The sequence below is a fragment of the Pleurodeles waltl genome, chromosome 9 (genome assembly GCF_031143425.1).
Source record: "Pleurodeles waltl isolate 20211129_DDA chromosome 9, aPleWal1.hap1.20221129, whole genome shotgun sequence".
NCBI lineage: Eukaryota > Metazoa > Chordata > Amphibia > Caudata > Salamandridae > Pleurodeles > Pleurodeles waltl.
In genome coordinates, this window is record NC_090448.1 from 1,050,134,267 (window position 1) to 1,050,154,885 (window position 20,619).

The following is a 20,619-nucleotide window of genomic DNA, read 5'->3' on the forward strand; positions in this document are numbered from 1 at the left end:
GCAGGTTAGCCATAGGAGGAGTGCTTTACAGTCTGTGCTAAGCATGTGAATCTACAGCCACCCATGCCTTGAACAGAAAATGTTACTTACTTAGTAAGCATCTGTTTGCGGCAGGTAGTGCTGTAAATTCACAAGCGCCCACCCTCCTCTCCTGACATCTGTCTGTTGCAGTTACTTTTATAGGTTATCACTGATTCCGTTTGACTGGACATCTCACTATAGTACACTGTACTTCACATTTCTTCCTCACGTGCCCCGCAGGAAAACAATCTAACAATGGAGTCGATGACCATGCGCATTACCAGCAAGAGGAGGAGTCCCTCTTCCTGGTAACTCGAGGTATGTCTATATGTGCAGAGTTTTCCGCTCTAACTGCAGGTCTCTGCTCTCACAAATTTACTGTTAAAATGCAGTTTTATGAATACTGAAAAAGCTTAAACTTGCACAGACGTGTGTTTACCGTTGTGAATCAGGCCCTATGAAATTAAATGTGTTAAAAAAAATTTATTTAAGAGTTTGGGCTTATCTTATGAGGACTATGATGCAACGAAAAAAAGCAGGGCCGGTAACCTAATGAAGGCTCATATATTGTTTCTTAATGTTTACTAAATGGCAGCCAATAAAGCTGCTTTCCTAAAACACTTTGCTCACAAATGCTGAGCAAAGGGGTTTAAATGTAAATATTGATTACGTTTCTGCCATTTTCCAACTGTATGTGCCTTCAAAATTCTAATACTGATAGAAATATTTTGCCAACTGTTGCTGATCCTCAGCCTGGCAGCAGTGTGGGATTTTGTTAGTTTGTTCTAGCCACATGCATGTGGATCAGCAGATATTTTATAACATATGTCTTCTACAGAATAGGTATATAGAAAACACAAGGGGGGGAGCACACTGTCTCTCATCCCAGCACAGTTCACCCCATTGCATCTTGGTAGATGCAATACATTTACTTCAGAGTTGCTGTAGTTTTTCACCAAGGTTGGTGCAGGAATTGCTGTTATCTCTAGGCACACTTCTGGGTTTAGCCCTTCATTAGTAGAGATCAAAAGTAATCTGGTGTTGCTGGAATGCTGCCCGTCTTCACATGTCACATTATCACTCCACAGGTGAGCTCGCCACCTCACACTGCCTCAACGCTATACAGAAAAGATCTTTTGTATAACTATATTATGGTAAATTTACCATTTAAGATTTACCGTGGATGCTTTGTAACACTACAGCTCAGTCACAGCTGATATGGACCATATTATATTTACGCTGTCCCCAGCCATGTTTTAATAGCATTCTGTACGTTTTATCTTTCAATCTGTCCTACTTCAGCCAAACAATATGACATATTGTGATATTTTATGTGGTCATATAAAATTATCAAATGCATCATTGACTGCAAAGAGTTGAAAAGTTGTTGAGTTGCATGTGGGTGATGACTTCAAATCTTCAAATGGTGATGAATTAACTTACAACTTAAGTCCCCCCTCTCCCCCCCCTTTTTTTTTTTTTTTTTTTTAAAACTCCCGTAAAAAAACCATTTGTCTCATCATAGTAAAGCACAGTGGGTTCAAAAAGTATTGGTGGTCTTGAACACTGTTCGTATAGTACTTTGTACTCTAGGGCAGATGAAGCCTGTGGTGTGAATCTAGTCTCGATTGCTAGATTATATTTTGCATGTTTCTTTTAACTATCCATTAAAATATTTTGAGGTGGAAGAAGCAGATGACTGGCTTCGACATGGAAACCCCTGGGAGAAGGCACGCCCTGAATATATGCTGCCGGTCCACTACTACGGAAGAGTTGAATGCACCAAGACTGGAGCTAAATGGGTTGATACACAGGTATTTCACATTCTGCACATCTGCAGTCTCCCTTTGAACACTATGCACATCTTTGAGACCATCTAAGAAAAAACTCAGCATGCTGACTAATTGTGAGTGCAGTTTGTATTTCCCATAGATCACCTTGTTCCCCAGCCTCTCATGAATATCTGCTTTCTCTTTTTCTTTCTAAGTTTGCTTAATCTGACTATCTAGCTCTTCTCTCGCCTCTTGGTGGTATGTTAAGTAGAGAAGCCATTGCAGAATCTGGAGACTGACTAGTCCTGACTTCAGATGTACATTTATGTGGAGCATTCTGCTGCCTTTAGCATGTATTACCTCTGTCACTCCTGAGCAACTGCAAGTCTCACTGTTGCAACAACATATTACACAATTCTTTTCCTTTCTTCTCCAAGACAGGACTATAATTCATTCCTTTTCTCCCTGGATGTTGATTTGCCAAATATATTTTTTGCAGACCTTATACCTGTTTAATTTTCCAGGCAGCTACACACGCCACTTTTTTTTTTTTTTATTATGGTTTTTTTTTTTTTTTTTTTGCTTTTCTTATGTGGCAGGATCTAAAGTTCCTACTATTTTCCATTAATAATCCAGCGCGTTTGTATACCTTTCTACCAGACAGTTCACCTTTTTGTTGTTGTTGTTGGGCATTCAGACTTTCCCTCGGGTGGATTTAATCTTTCAGCTCCCCTATTTGGGAAGTAGATCGCATCCACTGAAATCACAAATTGACATTTCTATCTGAGATGTACCAATTATTTGAATTTATCTTAAAATGAAATATCTTCTTATGACTTCAGACCATTTTTACCTTTCTTGATTTATATTTACAATGTCTAATTTTACAATGTTCGTTAACAATAAAAAAACAATCTTAATTTTTCTGTTATGCATTCAGGCTGGACCCTTCCTACCCATTCTCTTAACTCGTGATCTTATTGATAGCAGGCCCTGCACTCAGTTGTCATCCTTTACTTTCTACCTCGGTAATGGTTTCTTTGGAAGTTTTTTTTTTTTTTTTTTTTTTACGTTCGCCTTTATTTGACATGATGGTCATAATCATGGAATGAACACTCTTTGGTGTAATAACTGCATCCATCAGGAGTGGTTCAACAAACTGTGTTCACTTTCTAGTTCTATACTGTTGTCTTCCAATTCCATTTTGTTGTTGACCGTTTAATTTGTTCCTTTTAACTACCATCTTTGTGATTATATCTGTGTGCTGTCAAAATGAATTCCCACTCTCACCATAGCCCTCATATCTGTGAATGGCTGAAGGGCTAAGAGCAAGTCCATCTTCTGGGCTCGCCTGGATTTGCACCTACAGTGTGAAGGCTCACATCCATCTTTACCTGGGCTTAGAATGTATTGGCTCAACAGGGATTGCCTTGCCCTTGAAAGGGCTGCACAGTTGACGGAGGGAGGAGCCATTGTACGGCTTCAAGGTGTGATGGTCTGTACTGAGCTAAAAACAAACAAGGCAAACCCAAAAACCTTTGGCGCCCAGAGTACTCTGGAGGTTAGCCACACACATCTACTGGAAGCAGGAGGGACAAACTGGGTCTAAAAAAGTAAAGAATCCGACATGAAATATGAGAGAATTGCCAGGGCTTTAGCGTGTGGTTGTGCTTGAGGTTTCTCCATGCAAGTTCTGGATGCTCTGCATTGGGGTGATATGAGTGAAAGATAAAGAATGGCGGAGGCGTGTGTAGGAGCAGAGCATCGGTATGGGCACTGGCCAGCAGGAGGGAAAGGCCTGACCTGGGAATTGCGAGAGCTGCAGCTCAGGAGAGTTCTTCCACATCCTGCTGCCACTACCAGACTGCCCCATCTACCTCTGACATCCCTCTCGGGTTGGGTCCGTGACCCCTCAAACCTTCCTCTGTACTGACTTTCTATTTTTTTTTTTTTTTTTTTTTTTTTTTTTTAATGCTTTTCTTATGCCGCTACATATGCTGATAAACATTCTAATGCTGCAAGATTGAAAAAAGTCCCATTTTCGGAGGTGAATTCCATGGAAAGAGCTCATCTGACTTGCCTGCCTAAATGTTCTAAAGCGTGGTTTTGTTATTTTTTGCTGAAGGTGGTCCTTGCCATGCCATACGACACTCCTGTGCCTGGTTATATGAATAACACCGTCAACACCATGCGTCTGTGGTCTGCCCGAGCCCCCAATGATTTCAACCTTCAGGACTGTGAGTAGCCTACTGACGCGCACACCAAGTGATACTGGAGTGTGGCTGTGTACGACTGACTGTTGAAGCTTCTGAATAATGGCACAAACTATGTTCAACTAAATTGAGTTCAAACCCAGCCTTTGATTTAGAACATATTTCTATAGATTATAAACAGATACACCTGTGGGCTTGACATTTGCTGGTTTAAAGTGTGTACTTTTAAAAAAAAAAAAAAAAAAAAAAAAAATTTTAAAAAGCATTGGGAAGCCAAGAAGTACGGCTTGCATGGTGAACCCTGAATTAAAAAAATAAATAAAACGCTTGTACATTGGTAAAACATATTGCTTTCTGTGTGTATCTCTGCTGTTGTTTAAAGAATGTAATGTGATAATACAGGGTTCTTTTGGGATGTAAAATAGTCCCTGAAGCATTACAAAGCATCCCTCCATAGTAGGTGAAGTGATGCAGCAAACTACCAATAAAATGAGGTAAGAGATAAAGTCCACTCTTCTTTTAAAGAATTGCTAACAGTAGTTTTTGGAGAAATCTGCACCATCAAACCAGACCTAATGAGATCTGTGTACTTAGCAGGACAGACATTCTTACTTACCTTGCTATGTGGTTAATAAATACATATAGTTGCGGTGGTTATTTCCGATCAAAAGTGTTTTTAACAAAAGGTGACTGGACTAAGTTGATGCTAAATCTAATAAAAAATAAAGAGCTAAAGTATTAATGGGATATTAGTTTATCTGAAAGAACGTGAGGTAATCAAGATGTATGTATTGTTTAGCTTTCTGGGAGTGTACCAGAGTAAAATGTACAGTCATAGGTTACAAATATTGAATTTAGAATGAACTGTTCCCAGAGTAACTTTCAGTGGTGTCTGCTAGAGATCAAGGTGCAGGAGTGAAAAGTTTTTAAAACAGGCTGCAATCTCCAAATTGTCCTTCGTCCTTAGCCAAGTCTTGCAGTTCATCACCAAAAATAACTTCTAGATTAACGGAGTAAAAGTCTTACTTTTTCTTCTGTGTTTCCTTGCATACGAAAAGCTTGATTGATTTAAAGAAATGTATCTCAGTCCCTCGCTAAGCTCACGTGGGCCGTTCTGGAGACCGGCCCATAATCAGCCTGGAACATTCTTTTTACCTTTAGCGCATCCTCACCCCACATTTCAGCCTGAGCTTCTCTCATAAGCACCAAACTACCCCGTGATCTCCGCTTATAATTGTGCTCCACTCTTCAGCACAATTTACCTTTTGCTCAGTACTCTTCACCACAACATTGCCTTACCCATCCCATAACCTAATTTATCGATCCCAGAAGTGATGTTGGCTGTAGTCTGGCAACCTGCTCTTCTGTTTGGATCAAGGAATTTTCTCACAGATTACATTTTTCGTTCGCAAATTAGTTTTTTCAGGTATTTGTCCAATGTTGTCAATTGAAGTAAACCAGAATAACTGCTAAAATTCATTGTATTAAAACATTGTCCAGAAGTGAAACAGTTCTGCGCTGCTGTTAGTGATGTAACAGCCCTCATACTACGGCAGTGATTCATTCATTCTTGTAGCCCTCCTAGGAAATCTCCCAAAGCCCAATGCTGTTGCATAGTCTGCCACTAATACATTTTGTACCGCCTCTATAAAATGGTTCAAATTCAAGATGATTGGCTTTCAATATTTCTTTTGTCAGTAACAACCTGCAGAAGCATTCAAGCAACTCAACGAAAGGGAGTCACATAAAGTAAAATCATAGTTCTCTGGGGCAATCCCCAGTCTGGCCACACAATGCCCTCTGGTAGTGCAGCAATGAAAAGGAGAAGTTCGAACATTAACACCTTTTTTCTGTTTTCTTAAGTGTTGTGATTCCCAAATTGGGCACAAGACCAGACATTGGGCTTGGTTACAAGTGCCCTGTAAATATCACCTGTTTGCACAGGCATTGCGATTATAAGTGCAGCGATGCACACAACACCTGGACTCCCAATCTACCAGGTTCAATGAATAACACCTACTAAAAGTTCTAAATATCCTGCGAACCCAAATTACCAAGTGCGCCAAAGCTTTCTAAATAACCCCTTGTAAAATTCTGCTGGACAAATCTGCTAGAATTTACTAGCGGGGGGGGGGGGGCACTTAAGGGACTTGTGGATTTTGGTGGCATAGGAAACAAAATCTGCATGTTATTTCTCAATACCAGGAAGAAACTCTTAGTTTGTGTTATTTATTGCACCTAATATATTGTGAGCCCCAGCTGTTGTATTCTTTTGGGTGTCCCTCAGTCCCATAATGTTGTAACCCATTTGTACCTGTGTAGCTCATGAACATTTGGATAGTATCTGGAATACAGTATGTGCAGTTTCATGGGTTAGGAAAGAAGACCTGATGCCATCTGAGTTCAAGATATGTGATTGAATTCTTTATTCAACACCTTTCTAACCTATTTGCCTGCTTCACTGCCCCATTCAGTTTTACTTAGTTGATTCTTAAATATCTGCAATGTCTTTACTGCCTCTGTGAATGGTGTTGGCTTAATATGGGTGTGCTCAACATTTCTTTGATTTTTAAGTACTTCAAGTTACAAAGCCACAGGATATGCAATACTTTCTTTTTTCTCATCAGTTAATGTTGGGGACTACATTGAGGCAGTGTTGGACAGAAACTTGGCAGAGAACATATCCCGCGTTCTGTACCCAAATGACAATGTAAGTTTTAAAATCGTTATGCGTGCTAAATGCTTTGAGCTTATTTCTGTGTCTTATTCCTGTGTCTGTTTTTTTTTTTTTTTTTTTTCAACTGTGTAAGAATGGATCAAATGAATGTAATAATCCAAATTGATTTATTTAGCTCCTATTTCAATATTTTCTTTTATGTAGGTCACATGCATGTTGTTAAATGACTACATGCAGTTGTAGCCAGGTTCCAGATTGAATGCTTTAGGAGGATGGTTGCTGTTGTGTGAAATTATCTATTATGCAACATCATCTATAGTTTACATATTCATACTATAAAACACTTTGCAGAGCAGACTGTTGCCAAGGATGATTTGGCGTGGTTGGTGTTTTGATTGAGAATTTTTGTATAGTGGTTTGTAGGTGCACTCCTTGGTTTTGCTTTTTGCCTCTATAAATCTGAAGTGACGTAAGAGATGGTTGTTCAATAAGAAGTAATTTGGTGGTGATTAAGTAAAAGAAAAGGGGACTTGCACAGAGGCTGTACCAACTATATCACATTTAAAATGTGGCATTGACAACCAGATCCTGTGCACTTGATACAGAGATATCTTGTCCTGATTCACCCAAAAATCTAAATTTGTTTCAGTGGCCCTGTGCATCAGCTCGTGACAAGTTTTTCCAGAAGTACTGACCATATTGGTTCCAACCTCTTTTTCAGTGGGTTCTGCCCCTTTGGAAATGTGTGGAACAGGGATAAACCCATTTCGTATTCGCTGATCTCCTTGGTTTTCTTGAGTGATGGAATATTTCCTCTTTGTGTGTCTTTTCTGTCGGCTACGTTCTGATACCAATGTCTGTGTGGGTTCCAACAGGGTCATGTGCAGTGGCTCAGTGTTTTGTCCCAGCTTGCATGTCTGGTTGCTAATAGATTCATAAACCACAGGAAAGTATTTCTTGCCTTGAGGACTTTGAAACTGTTTGTATCTACAGTCTGTAAAGGATGGAGATTTTGGTCCTTGACATGCTGTTTGGTAAGAAGCAGTCTAAAAGAATGGACCATGTTAATCTCTCCAACCAAACTAATTTCTTGTGCTGTTCCCACCAAAGATCCTTATTCTTACATCTCCTCGACATCTACCTCTGGCTGGGCAATGGTGAAGGTACCCTCAGTAGACCTACTACAGTTCCAAATTTACATCCACCTTCACATCAACTTGGAGAACATTGAACACCACAACAAAATCTTGCATAGTGATCCGCTACTAAATGAATTAAAACATGTTGTGCCTTTTTGAGGTTAGAACCGAGAGACCCGAGGGAGGCACACAGCAGACAAACAGTCCTTTTTCAATTATGGTAAGAACTAAGAGAAATCCCAGTTTTAGCCCATAGATTGAATAACTTGGTGCTGGCTGGTTAGATAAACGCATGTAATTTGCTCAATAGGTGACAAAATTTTAGTAGATGAATTTGCAAGAGCCCTCACTCTGTCTGCAGCACAGTGTATTTGGGAACACCTTAAAAAAGATCAAGAAGTTAAAGTACATATAAACCCATGCTGTCATACTGTCTCCTGATCTAAGGAAATTAGATTACATTGCCTTTGAAGTGATTTCTAGTTCCTTTGCATTGTATTTTGAGCCGGTGCTATAGAATGCTTGAAAAGCTTACAGGCGTTTGTCCCAAACTACGCTAGAGGTTGACAGTTCGAAAGAGTTGTCCAGGCAAATTTCCATCACAAAAAGCACAGTTTGGATATGGTATATTTAAAGTCCTTGGCTGTGGAGTGGCCCACGCTATGCTCAGACTAACATACCCAATCTCTTTCCTCATGTGAGCTTTGAAGATGCATTCATTTAAGGAGGCCTTAGGCTCTCGCCTTTCCATAACTGTTGTCAACCACTTCAGCCGATACACTTCAAGGAAAAACAGGCCGTTTGCAGCTATAATCAAGAAGTCGTACACCTGTGTCTAGTGCTCTGAGGTCAACCTGTTTGGGGCTTTAAGAAGGCTCCAAATAAAAATAAATACATTTATTGAATTTATTGCTGGTTCACACTGATATCTGGAAATGGGTTGAATGGAAAACGTGGCACAGAGTACTACAAAAAAAAATCGAACAAAAAGTGTAAAGACAAAAGTATTTTGTCACAAACTGCTTAACGTATACGTATCTACTTTATTCACAGAAATGTTCCTTACCAAATGTACTTCTCTTGAAATTAACCCTTTCCTAGTTATATGCAGTTTTGTTTGTGCTCCTATAGGTTTCACTGGTCCCTTCATACAACTGCAGCTATACAATAAAAAGTTATTAGAAATTCAATTAGAACATTGGAATGTTGGCATGTCCATTGAAGACAATGGAGTGCTGCGGGCTTTTACTGGCCGGTAAAAGCCCGCAGCGCCAACATTCCAATGTTCGCTTTGTTCACAGCAAGAGCTGGGAACAAAGCCTCATGGAGCCCGAGGGGATTTTAATCCCCTCGGGCTCCGTGAGCAATTTGTTTTATTTCATAGAACATTCTGCCCTGAGTGGCAGAATGTTCTAATAGCCTTAGAACCCGCCGTAGCGGGCTCTACCGGCTATTAAAGGCCCTTTCCCTTGTTAAATGCCCTCGCCTTCGGTGGACAATGGAGTGATCCGGGCTTTTACTGGCTGGTAAACGCCCGGAGCGTCAACATTCCAATGTTCTTTGTTTACATCAACAGCTGTGAACAAAGGTCTTCCGTACTCCCTCCCCTGCTTCCACACATTTCCTCCCCCCCCCTATCCCACATCCCTTCGCTACCCACCAGCCCTGCTTTTCTTCACTACTATAATGGAATAAAGTGAGGCTGGGCATCACACAAATGGGATTCTTCAGCCCTGTAAATTGTAACTCCCTACACTGGCATATGTTAACACATTGGACATCACGAACGTACTACAACCTTTTCTTGAAGTCACTCATCGAAATACTTTTTCATTTAGTTTGGGAGTGACAGCAACTAGAAGGTTGGAAAGTGGGCCAAGGTTCCCTTTGTAGTGAATGTGAAATAGATACTGCCTTGCAATCACTTTTCTCAAGGTAGCATTTTCAAGAAACAGTATGATGGGGCCTCTTATTTTGCAGCTAGTATTTGTAGAACCGTACCAGCTTGTGAGTTTTCTATGCAAGGAAATACACAAAACTTGCACAGTGTGTTTTATCTTAAGTTTGATTTTGTTCTAGGTTACGAATGGGTTTTCAGTATTGCCATACATATAAATTATTAGAAACTGCACAATGAACCCTTAATTGCCTTTGCACGCACTGATTAAATAGGTTTGTAGTGTAAATTCATCATCTTGTATTCCAGTTTTTTGAAGGGAAAGAACTGCGGTTGAAGCAGGAGTACTTTGTTGTGGCCGCCTCCTTGCAGGATGTCATCCGCCGCTTTAAAGCATCCAAGTTTGGATGCCGGGATTCCATTCGGATTGGATTTGATAATTTCCCAGAGAAGGTAAAATGCCAATTTCAGGCAGTAAAATTCTATGTTTTTAAGTGTTCGTTGTAGTCATTGAACTGATGACTATATTTTAAGTTGAAAAGTCTTGAGTGCTCTCATTCCTCTGGTTTCTCCTGCTATCATTTATTTATAAAGAAACATTTCTTAAAACCTAGTTGCTGTACTAAAGGAAGGAATTGTCAAAGTATCAAATAACTGTAATGTAATCATCACCGCCTTGAACCTTGCGCGTGGTCTTATACCTTTGAGGAAATATTCAGAAAAATGTATTTCTTTGAGTTCAGTTACCACAAGTGTCGAGTTACTTAAGGGTGAAAGTACCATAAGCAGCTGTAACAATCTATGAGGTCTCCTAAAATGCATGCACATATCCTGTCATTATTAATCCTTGCTCTTACATACGTGTTTTGGTAGCTGTTTTTTGTGGGGATCTCATTAACACTTTCAATTTCTAATTGAGTTCTTAGTCCCTACTGCATGTAAAACTATACAAATCAGAAAGGTAAGGTAACTGAGAACATCAAACATTAGGACATTTTTCACAGTCTGCCCATGATATTATCATTTAGTTTCATTGAATAATGCCTATCAAAAAGACCAAAGTGTGAATATTCAAGCAGGTAACAGGGACCCCTTTTGAAGAAACCAATTGCAGATCCTGGAGAACTGCCATATATAGGTAGATTTCAGATTTCCAAGTCCAGTAAAATCCTTGGATTGAAAGATGCAAAACAACTGTACGACCGCGAGGAAAAACGCAAACATCTCCCTTAGCACCATTGATCCAGAAGACCCACGACTGGGATGGAAAACACATTTGTGGCAAAACTAACTGGACTTGAGGAAGATCAAGAAGCACTGATCAACGTAGGCCTGTCCAGAGCCTATGAAAACCAGGTGTCCTCAGAGGATTGGCGACAAAGAGGTAGGCTTAGATTTGGGGTAGATGGTCTTAGCAGAAGTGCAAGGGCTCTCCTCAGGAGGCCACTGCAGCTTGCACCATATTTTGCCCCAGCCGTGCAGCCATTGACAGCACCTCACAACTAGTAACCATCACACTCCTGCAAGTGTGGCAATTTGAACTCTTCCGGGCCCCCAGAGCTGTAACAATGGTTGGGCGGCAGGTAATAGTCATTTTTAATGCATATTGAATTAATAATTAACTGTTGTTGTGGTCATCTTTAAAATAGCCAGACAGCACCCCCCTTGTGGCGGAGTGTCACAAGCGTCAGTGTTGAGATTTAATTGCTGGTTCCGAGCACTGGAAATCACCAACTCAAACCAAACACTGACCTTAACAGACCTCAGCGAGCAGCTTTTCATCAAGCTACAATTAATACAGTATCAAGCTGCAAGAATGCATCTATATCAAACCTGCCATAAAAGTTCTCAACTAGCTATATCAAGATTAGCATTGGGTCCTCTGATTCCCATGCACAGAGCAAGGGCAATTCATGAATAGAGGTTAACTCTGTTACATTAAATCCATGAGCCTCCAATTGAAATAATACGTGCCTTTTCCAAATGAAATGTAAGAGTCAGACTTTGTGCAGATCTTGGCAGTATCAGACAAAGCGATGAAGACTGCCCAGCCAACTGTAAGTTTCCCCCAACATTAAGTTTTAGAAAGACGATGAAAAAGAAAGTATTCTGCAGTCCTAATGATAAACTATATAACTGAAGCTCAAATCCTCCAGAAACCCCAGGGGCAGAACCCTAGTGTCTGCGGTTGAACCTGATTAGCCCACAGACCACCAAGGCCCCCCCCCCCCCCTTCACCAGCACCCCTTCATACCCTCACTCCTACTTCAATTCCTCCGAGGAATGACTCAAGCTACAAGGAAGCATCAATTGACCTCTATCGTAGCCAAGCAATTATGTGAGCAGTAATTTTTTTTTTTTTTTTACCTATTTTGAATCTTTAGTAAATCCTACATGGCTTGCTGTGTCAAGTATTCTGTCACAATATGTTATTTCACATAGATATTATACTATAAAAAATATAAAAAGACTACTTTATGGAGTCGTTTTCCTATAGTATACTTTATAAAAACAGTCACTTTTAGGCATCTTTAATTTAGTGCTCTGAACTTTTATTTTCATATTATGAAAAAAGTTAACATAAATGCCTTCCTGATGTCAGTCATTGAGCTAGATGTTTGTGTCTGTTTTGTATTTTATCTCATATAAATATCAGTGGTAATAACTCAAAGGGGGTGTTCTTACGACCCGTTCTTATCCTGCTGTCCCTGTTGGTTTCTCTTCCATGTCTCTCCAGTTCTACTGCGAAGTTAGTCCACAGCCGCCTCCATCGTTATTTACTTTTGTATGTTACTAAATGAGTCTGGGCCGTACAAAAGAACACTTGCAGAGAAATAAAGTCATAAAACATATCTCGTGCTCATTTAGTGCCACCCAGTTAGAACCTAACTTAAAGCATTTTTGACAATCTTCCTGCACAGTAAAGGATGGCTTTGTTGTGCACATACAGGTGGCGATACAGCTGAACGATACACATCCTGCTCTCGGCATTCCAGAGTTGATGAGAATTTTTGTTGACATCGAGAAGCTTCCTTGGGAAAAGGTTTGTAAAATATATTTTTGGGGGGGGAGTGGTAAACCTCTGCACTTGTCATGTAGCTGGCCTTGTTTATTTGTTGAGCCAGAATCTACAGAACTGTGACCCAGCCATTGAGTTTTCTCTAAAGTCCAACAAACCCATAATTCACATTAGCATGGCTCTTCAAAAAAAAAAAAATGTGGCAAACCTCCAAGGTTTTAGATATGAACAAATGTTTGATTCTACCAGTATTTATTTTTTCATACACATTTGTTTGTTTTACTTTCTTTTTTTTTTTTAAACCACACTTTTTGATGGTTGCAGCAAGATATTGGAAAACACTGAGGGCCTGATTATGACCCTGGCGGACGGCGGAGGCCGTCCGCCAAGGTACCGCCGCTGAATGACCGCACCATTTAGACATTTCCTCTGGGCCGGCGGGCGCTCTCCAAAAGAGCGCCCGCCGGCCCAGAGGAAATGCCCCTGCAACGAGGACGCCGGCTCAGAATTGAGCCGGTGGAGTTGCAGGGGTGCGACGGGTGCAGTTGCACCCATCGCGTATTTCAGTGTCTGCTTAGCAGACACTGAAATAATTTGCGGGGCCCTCTTACGGGGGCCCCGCGGCACCCCCTACCGCCATCCTGTTCCTGGCGGGCGAACCGCCAGGAACAGGATGGCGGTAGGGGGTGTCAGAATCCCCCATGGCGGCGCAGCAAGCTGCGCCGCCATGGGGGATTCTAAGGGCAGCGGTAAACCGGCGGGAGACCGCCGGTTTGCCTCTTCTGACCGCGGCCGAACCGCCGCGGTCAGAATGCCCTGCGGGGCACCGCCGGCCTGTCGGCGGTGCTCCCGCCGACCCTGGCCCCGGCGGTCTTAGACCGCCAGGGTCAGAATGACCCCCTGAATGTTTACCTATGTAAAATGGAAGGTCAAAGGTCCTATCTGGGTTCCTGCTCTCTAGGCTTGTTCAGACTAGTTATTAAATCTCTGATGTTGTATTGAGCTTTGCTCTTCATAGAACCTTCCAGATTTGGCTTTCAGTTCACAGTACAAATTCTGAGAAGGATAAGTCAGTCGTTATGGAAGACTCGCTATGTGCGGACAGGATGTAGGGGTTGCAGATACCCCTGGTTTGCTCTTTGGTACTGACCTTTCTTCCCTGAAGTGTCTCTGTGTCATGAATGCAACAGCAGGGCTCTTGGAGCCCTATTTACATTCTGTAGTTTCTGATCCTTAAACGCGAGACTTGGGTGGCTAAAGTTGAGGCACGGGACAACACGGTAACTGTTTAAAGAGTGTATGTCACCTGCAAAGACTCCCCCTCCCCACCCCCCCGTTTTTTGTTTTTTTTTAAACAGTGGTCATGTCTCCTGAACCTGGCTTTGGGAACACTGTCCAGAGATGAAATAAATGGACAATGCTAATGCTGACATCAATTTTTGGAAATTGGTAAAAGTCCATAAATTGTGAGGAAAAGGGCATCCATATAACTGGAGAATAAATATGATAGGGAGATGCCTTATCTGGGTTTATATTCGGGTTTGGTTACCTAATCTCCAGATTTCACTAAACAGAAGTTTGCAACTGACTTTGAATGAGGACCCTAGCGTATTGGAATTCTACAGTTCACGGTAGCGAAAGCAGCATAATTGTACCAGATTTGTTACATCTCAACGTTTCTGCATGTGTATGTCACAATCGGATTCATTTTTACCCGAATGGAAACACATGGCCTATAGACCGGCGCTGCTGACCTACAATGAACATTTGGCCAGCAATAAAGCCTTTGTGTATTTAAAGAGATTTGATCGTGAATATTAAGTACAGAGGGATGCATTTGACACTGCAGTACTTGTGCTAATGTAAGTTATTGTATCCCTATGAACTGTTGAACATTTGCACATGAGATAAGTCAGCAAACCCAGGGTTTTTCCTCATTTTTCTGGTTCAGGACCCACACCTTGTACAACTTACTTCCTGAGCTGACCGCTTACAATTGGAGTTATTACAGTCGGTGTGAACAAATATTAGGATGGGTTATTCTTTTGCTAGTGCCCCATGGTGACTTACATGAACACAGAGTTAAATAGCAAGACTATCATTTTTCCGTCTGGAAAGATTGATCTTGGATTTACAGAAATGTGGCACGCATTGCTTTATACTCTTAATGTTTCTTTGACAGTATGCAGTGAACTGATATGTAACTTAGCTGTGATTTTAAAGTAGGTATGCCATTCCAGTGTACTTTAACACCCATCCGAGATGCAGGTCTGGTAGGGAATTAACCCACAAGGGATTGCTCTGGGAGTTCAGTTTTACAGGATATGTCAACTTCTAGAATCCTGTTTACTAGAGGGGCCTTGATACCTTATAATGCACATTGAATGGGAAACATGAGCTGAATAGATTAAAAACCTATCTAGAGGTTTTTAATTCTGCTATTTTTATCTTTCTTCTTTAGAAATGCTGGTTTAAGGGGTACCCTCAAATACTCATCATCCTATTTTGTTCTTGTAGTGTGAAAGAATTCTACTTTGTGAGACGGTTTTGCTGGTCTGAACATTCTGAAGTACTTAATGGATTAATCAAAATGTTGACAAATTGTCATTTTCTGACTTTGTAGGCTTGGGAAATTACTAAGAAGACATTTGCCTACACCAATCACACGGTGCTGCCCGAAGCTCTGGAGCGCTGGCCAGTGGACCTTATTGAAAAGCTGTTGCCAAGGCATCTTCAGATCATCTATGAGATCAATCAGCGCCATTTAGATGTAAGTAGAATTTAAAGTTGAGGGCTGCGTTCTACAAGGCTCTTTGTGTGTGTGTGTGTGTGTGTGTGTCTCCAGAAATTTGTGAGTTAAATACTTGGAATATTCCACTTAATCCTATGTATGCATTCTTATTTGAATGAGGGAGCTCTGGTGTACTGTACATTATTGGGTGGAAATTCCAGATCATGTACTTCAAATGGGAAATACATCTCTGAATTAATCAATTATATTAGATCGCACACACTAAAGTTAAAACATTTTGGGTGCCAGGCGATTACGTGATTTGCCCAGAATCGCACATTTATCAGTGAAGTGCTATTACCAGAATTAGAAAATAGGTTCAAAGGTGAAAGCTTTGTCGCTAAATCATGTCCAGTCTATGAAGAATATTTAGAAAAATTAAGGGGATCATTTTTCAAAATCGGGGCATATCTCTTTGGGCTTGTAATATGGTCGTTTGACAGACTGAAATAGCAGAAGCCATTATGCCTTTCACTTTCAAGGTTTCATTGTATATTCTTTTAAAGGCATATCTGTTTTTGTGGTGTCTACTGCTATTTTGCAAACGTTATGAAAAGTGGACCATGAAGGCTCTTTTTAAAATCACCCTGTTGCACTGCTCCCTCATACTCTAGACTATAATGAGGAAATCTAAGCTCACGTGGGAATGACATGAAGGCGCAAATGCCCAGAAGGGTGCACCTGCCCATGCGTAGAGTGAATTTTCAGTGCAACGGAATGTCACAAAACATGTCCGCTTGCCTCTTTGAATTAACTCTGTCTCAGCTCATTAGGACCTCATGAGGTGAAGCATTTGATTATAGCCTCTGTACATTACAACGGTTTCATGGTGACAAGTGTGAGCATGCACATCATGTGAATCAACATGGGAAAGCAATTTGTTTTGAGCAGCTCTTACGTGGATCTAAAAAGCAAATGACCAACCATAGAAATGCGTTCACTGCAGGATGATATAAATAATATCAATTATGCAGAGGCACTGCACCCTTAGCGTACCATTTTGCATTGTTGACAGTTTAAATATTTTATTGGAACATCATTAATTATAGAAATCCATTCTTGAACCAGAGCTATTAGGCTGCATATTTTTGATTTTTATTTTCTGGTGAAGCAGCTATTCAGGCTTAATCAATTTTTTTACGAGTGCAACATTTAGGTAATGGGTTAGGGTGTTTTTTGTTATGGCTGATAAAGTAACACTATCCAAATTTCATTTTATTGATTTATGTTTAATACTCTACCAAGTAGGTAAAAGAACCATTACAAATCTTACCAATACATCCCACCCTAATCGTAACTAAGTTAAGGTATAGCCACTAATACTCTGATTTGGCAGTCAGTGCTCACCGGAGCTTCACAAAGTTAATGCATGGCCTTCCTGTCCCCCTCTTCACTTCAGGATTTATTTAGCCCTTTGAAGTACCAGAGACTAGTACCTGTGGCTCCAGGCAACGATGATGTTTTTTACTGTAATTCTCAAGGGCACTTCACCACTGGGGTGGTGGCGGTCTCCTGCTTCACTTTGCAGATGTTTGTTTTCAGCTTCATAATGGCCATGGGAAGAAATTGCTATCACAAAAATAAGAGGATGTGAAGGGCTAGTGGAAAGACAAGGAGTGGAAACCACCTAAAGTAAACCATGAGTGATCGAGCTTTGCTTGCATGTTTGTTGTTGCTGTTTGTACAACTCATGCTGGATTGAGCAGGAGGTTTGCTTTTATAGACCTTCCATTCTTGATTTACAGCATATCGCTGCCTTGTATCCTGGGGACTTGGACCGGATGCGTAGGATGTCACTTGTTGAAGAGGAAGGAGGGAAGCGGATTAACATGGCTCATCTCTGCATTGTTGGCTCCCACGCGGTGAATGGGGTGGCGAAGATTCACTCTGACATAGTCAAGAACCAAGTGTAAGAATGGCTACCTGTTCATTCACAACCTCTGATAATTTCATTCGGGATTAACCATCATCTTTAAAGCTGGATTTAAATGCAAAATATGAGGGGAAAAATGTTATGTTTTTGACCACAGTTTTGTAGAATTGAAACCAGAGGCGAAGTTTTTGTGCATATGAAGTCGAACTGTCCTTTTCTGTTTATTGATGAGTGCTGGTTTTTGATTGCCCTTTCATCTTTGACATTGACACCATACAGTTATATAACCGGAATGGGCTTTGCACTTGAAGCTTTTTGCAGCAAATGTCATTCTTTGAAGTTGTCTTGCAGAACAAATACAGTCCAACGAAACCTGCTATCTTTAAGTGTTTGCTAGTCAGATTTATGTCTTCTGACTTTTTAAGGCTGGTAGTTCTGAAACTGGGACTTATTTATTGTGTTTTAAGGGCTGGAACACGGAGATGGCTAAAGTTATTTGGAGAGTTGAGTTCCCATGTTTACTATACGACATGATTGACAAATACATACTGTTGCATCTAAAAAGAGACTACATCTATATGGTCGTGCAGAGGAGGTTATCTCGCAAATATAACATAATTCCTACAAAATATGAATGTCATCAAGTGAGAGGCTTAGATTCCATTTGTTTACTTTACCTCCAGCCAGTTGGCCTATGTGTTTATTTATGGAAGTAAAGCAAAACATAAGCCTTCTAATTGCAGTCGGGGCCCATTGTTACTTCCTTCCCTAATGTGAGATTCCACATGTCTTACTGACAGCATAATGTCTTTAGACCAACCAGCAGTGCATCAGTTTCCCTAAAAGCAGAAGAGTTTATTTAGGAGACACCTTGTTTTTTGCCCCAGCCTAGCAACGTTCCTGTTTCTCAAAAACCTATTCATAAACAGAACTTTGCTTTAAAAAACAAACACAAAACACGATGGCTCTTAAGTGAAGGAAGTTATATGTATATTTTTCTCAAACAATCCCTATCATTTTTAATATAGTTAACTAATTATGTCTATTAGAGGTGATTTTCACAGAAAGTATTTCTCTCACTGGATTAGGATTTTACGTAGCTTTTCCAGTTGCAGTGTCCTGTTGTTGGAATGTGACCTTTCTTTCTTGAGCGTTTTTGCTTTTGTTGCACAGAAACTGGAAATCTGAGCCACCTCCACCTTAAAACATTTTATTTTTCCATACCAAGAACTATTAAAATTGGTACTGTTAACTTCGGTCATTCTCCAATTAGATTTGGAAATCGTTTCATATTGAGTGAGTACAACTAGAAAGCTACATGTTTGGATGAATTTTCATTGCTTGGTCACGGACGGCCCAAGCACGTGTTCTAGATGTGCAATATTTCCTGGCTGAGGAGAGATTATGAATGTGTAAAGCTGTTGCCCATTGGGTGCCCGCGTATGTGGAAAGGTAATGAGATCTAGCTGTGGGGCGCGTACATGGTCCAACAAATGAGAAATGCTGGACAGGGATTCAAAGTTGAGTGGAGAAATAATTTATTGTCACTATATTGTCTTTCCTTCCTGGTCTGTATTAATATTTTTATCTGTTTGTTATGAAGGTAAAGTACAAGATATAAGTGCAACTAGTAACGTAACTTATATTTTATTCTGATTTGTAAGCTCTCTTTGGGACCCCACAAGGCCACATGCTGTCACCCAATTACTAGGCCTATAAATTAGGGAGTTACTCGGAGTTACTATTCCATGTTGTACACTATACATCAAGACTGTGTTCAGGAGTGTAGCTACATTAGAGGCGCAGGGTATGATTTTACACCCCCTCTAATAAAATTTGTTTTCTATTAGGCGCTTGGGTCCAGGGACTCTTGTGGGTGCTGGTGTCTGTGACTGGTTTCACCTGTGATCTGAAGCACCAGCGGCACAGAAGTTGTCTCAGAAATTTTTGTTGCCGCACAGATGGAATTTGCACCATGCATATTGTTGGTGCAAACTGAAGTACAAGCTGCACTTGAGCGGATGGACCTTTCGTCCCAGGATGAGTCTTAACACCCCAACTTCACAAAACTTCAATGACTGTGAGGCATATTAGTCCCAACAAGGATGACCGAGAATAGTAGATTTACAGATCTTGAAGGTTTATTAGCAAATTGCAAAATTACAAAATTCAGATTAGTCCTGAAAGGGGTCACACCGGGGGGGAAGGACGACAACATCTTACTTCACCAAGTCACCATCTCCTAGTCTTAAAACATGGTACTGTTTTTGGCCCTGAAGGGGAGTGTGCCACCTCAACCTAATGAGACATTAGCCAGTCTTTTGCAGTAGTCAGGAACCATATCATATGTAATATTCACAAGCGCAGCTGCAGGCACGGCTGGAAGTCTCATGGCTTTCCTCATGAGGATTTCGTGGGGAGGACAGCCATGTCCTACAACCAGGAGTGCTTTGAAAACTCCTCCGCACCAAGGGAAGGGCATCGAACTACTTGAGTAACATGGATGCACACACTTTGGTAAGATGGGGACATCATCGTCCCATTGATCTGTTCGACACCACACGCCTATAAATACCATGGAACCTCTGATCGACTTTCAGGGCTATAGACAGCATTCTAATCACTACATTCTAAAAGTGTTTTCCAAGATCTGACTCCATAGTAACCAGCAGGTCGCACCTGGGAATCAATTTGCTCAACAATAGTTTTGCCACTGTGAAACTTTAATTTCTCCTAGTTGATTACGCCTCCACTCAATGTTAAGATACACATTAATACTGTTTGGGAAGCCCCTTGCATACAGGCATTTCAACAAAATCAAGCTGCATGCGATTGAAAGGACCACCCTATCTCCTTATATCACTCATTGCCACCACAGTCCAACCCGTATTTAACTGCTAGCAGGATTTTCAGCAGTGAAGCAGAAACTGGGATTAAACCAGTGAGTCTTATACAAGTTCATCATTGAGTCTCTCCCTATAAAGTTTGGGCTGTGAAAATGTCTAGCCATAGCAGAGAACATGGCATCTGGCAAGACTGGTTGCCTGACTTTAGAAACCCAGATCTTGTTCTGATTCTTTACGCACCCTGCTCTGTCCCACCCCTCATGATCACATTTTGGGATTTGCTCCTGCAGATTCTTGATCTCTTACCACATATTTGGCAACAGTCAACAAGAGGCTTTTGTGTGGTAACATAATTTTCAGAATCATTTGAA

General features: G+C 40.9%; 1 protein-coding gene across 1 annotated transcript in view; it reads left to right on the forward strand.

Moving 5' to 3' along the window:
* Positions 1–20,619, forward strand: part of PYGL (glycogen phosphorylase L) — a 141,523-nt gene that overhangs the window by 74,905 nt on the left and 45,999 nt on the right. The window contains exons 6-12 of the mRNA XM_069208675.1: positions 1,704–1,835; positions 3,919–4,030; positions 6,634–6,716; positions 10,029–10,172; positions 12,670–12,762; positions 15,362–15,508; positions 17,275–17,438. Of these exons, the coding sequence (XP_069064776.1) occupies positions 1,704–1,835; positions 3,919–4,030; positions 6,634–6,716; positions 10,029–10,172; positions 12,670–12,762; positions 15,362–15,508; positions 17,275–17,438 (875 nt within the window). The remainder of the gene's footprint in view (positions 1–1,703; positions 1,836–3,918; positions 4,031–6,633; positions 6,717–10,028; positions 10,173–12,669; positions 12,763–15,361; positions 15,509–17,274; positions 17,439–20,619) is intronic.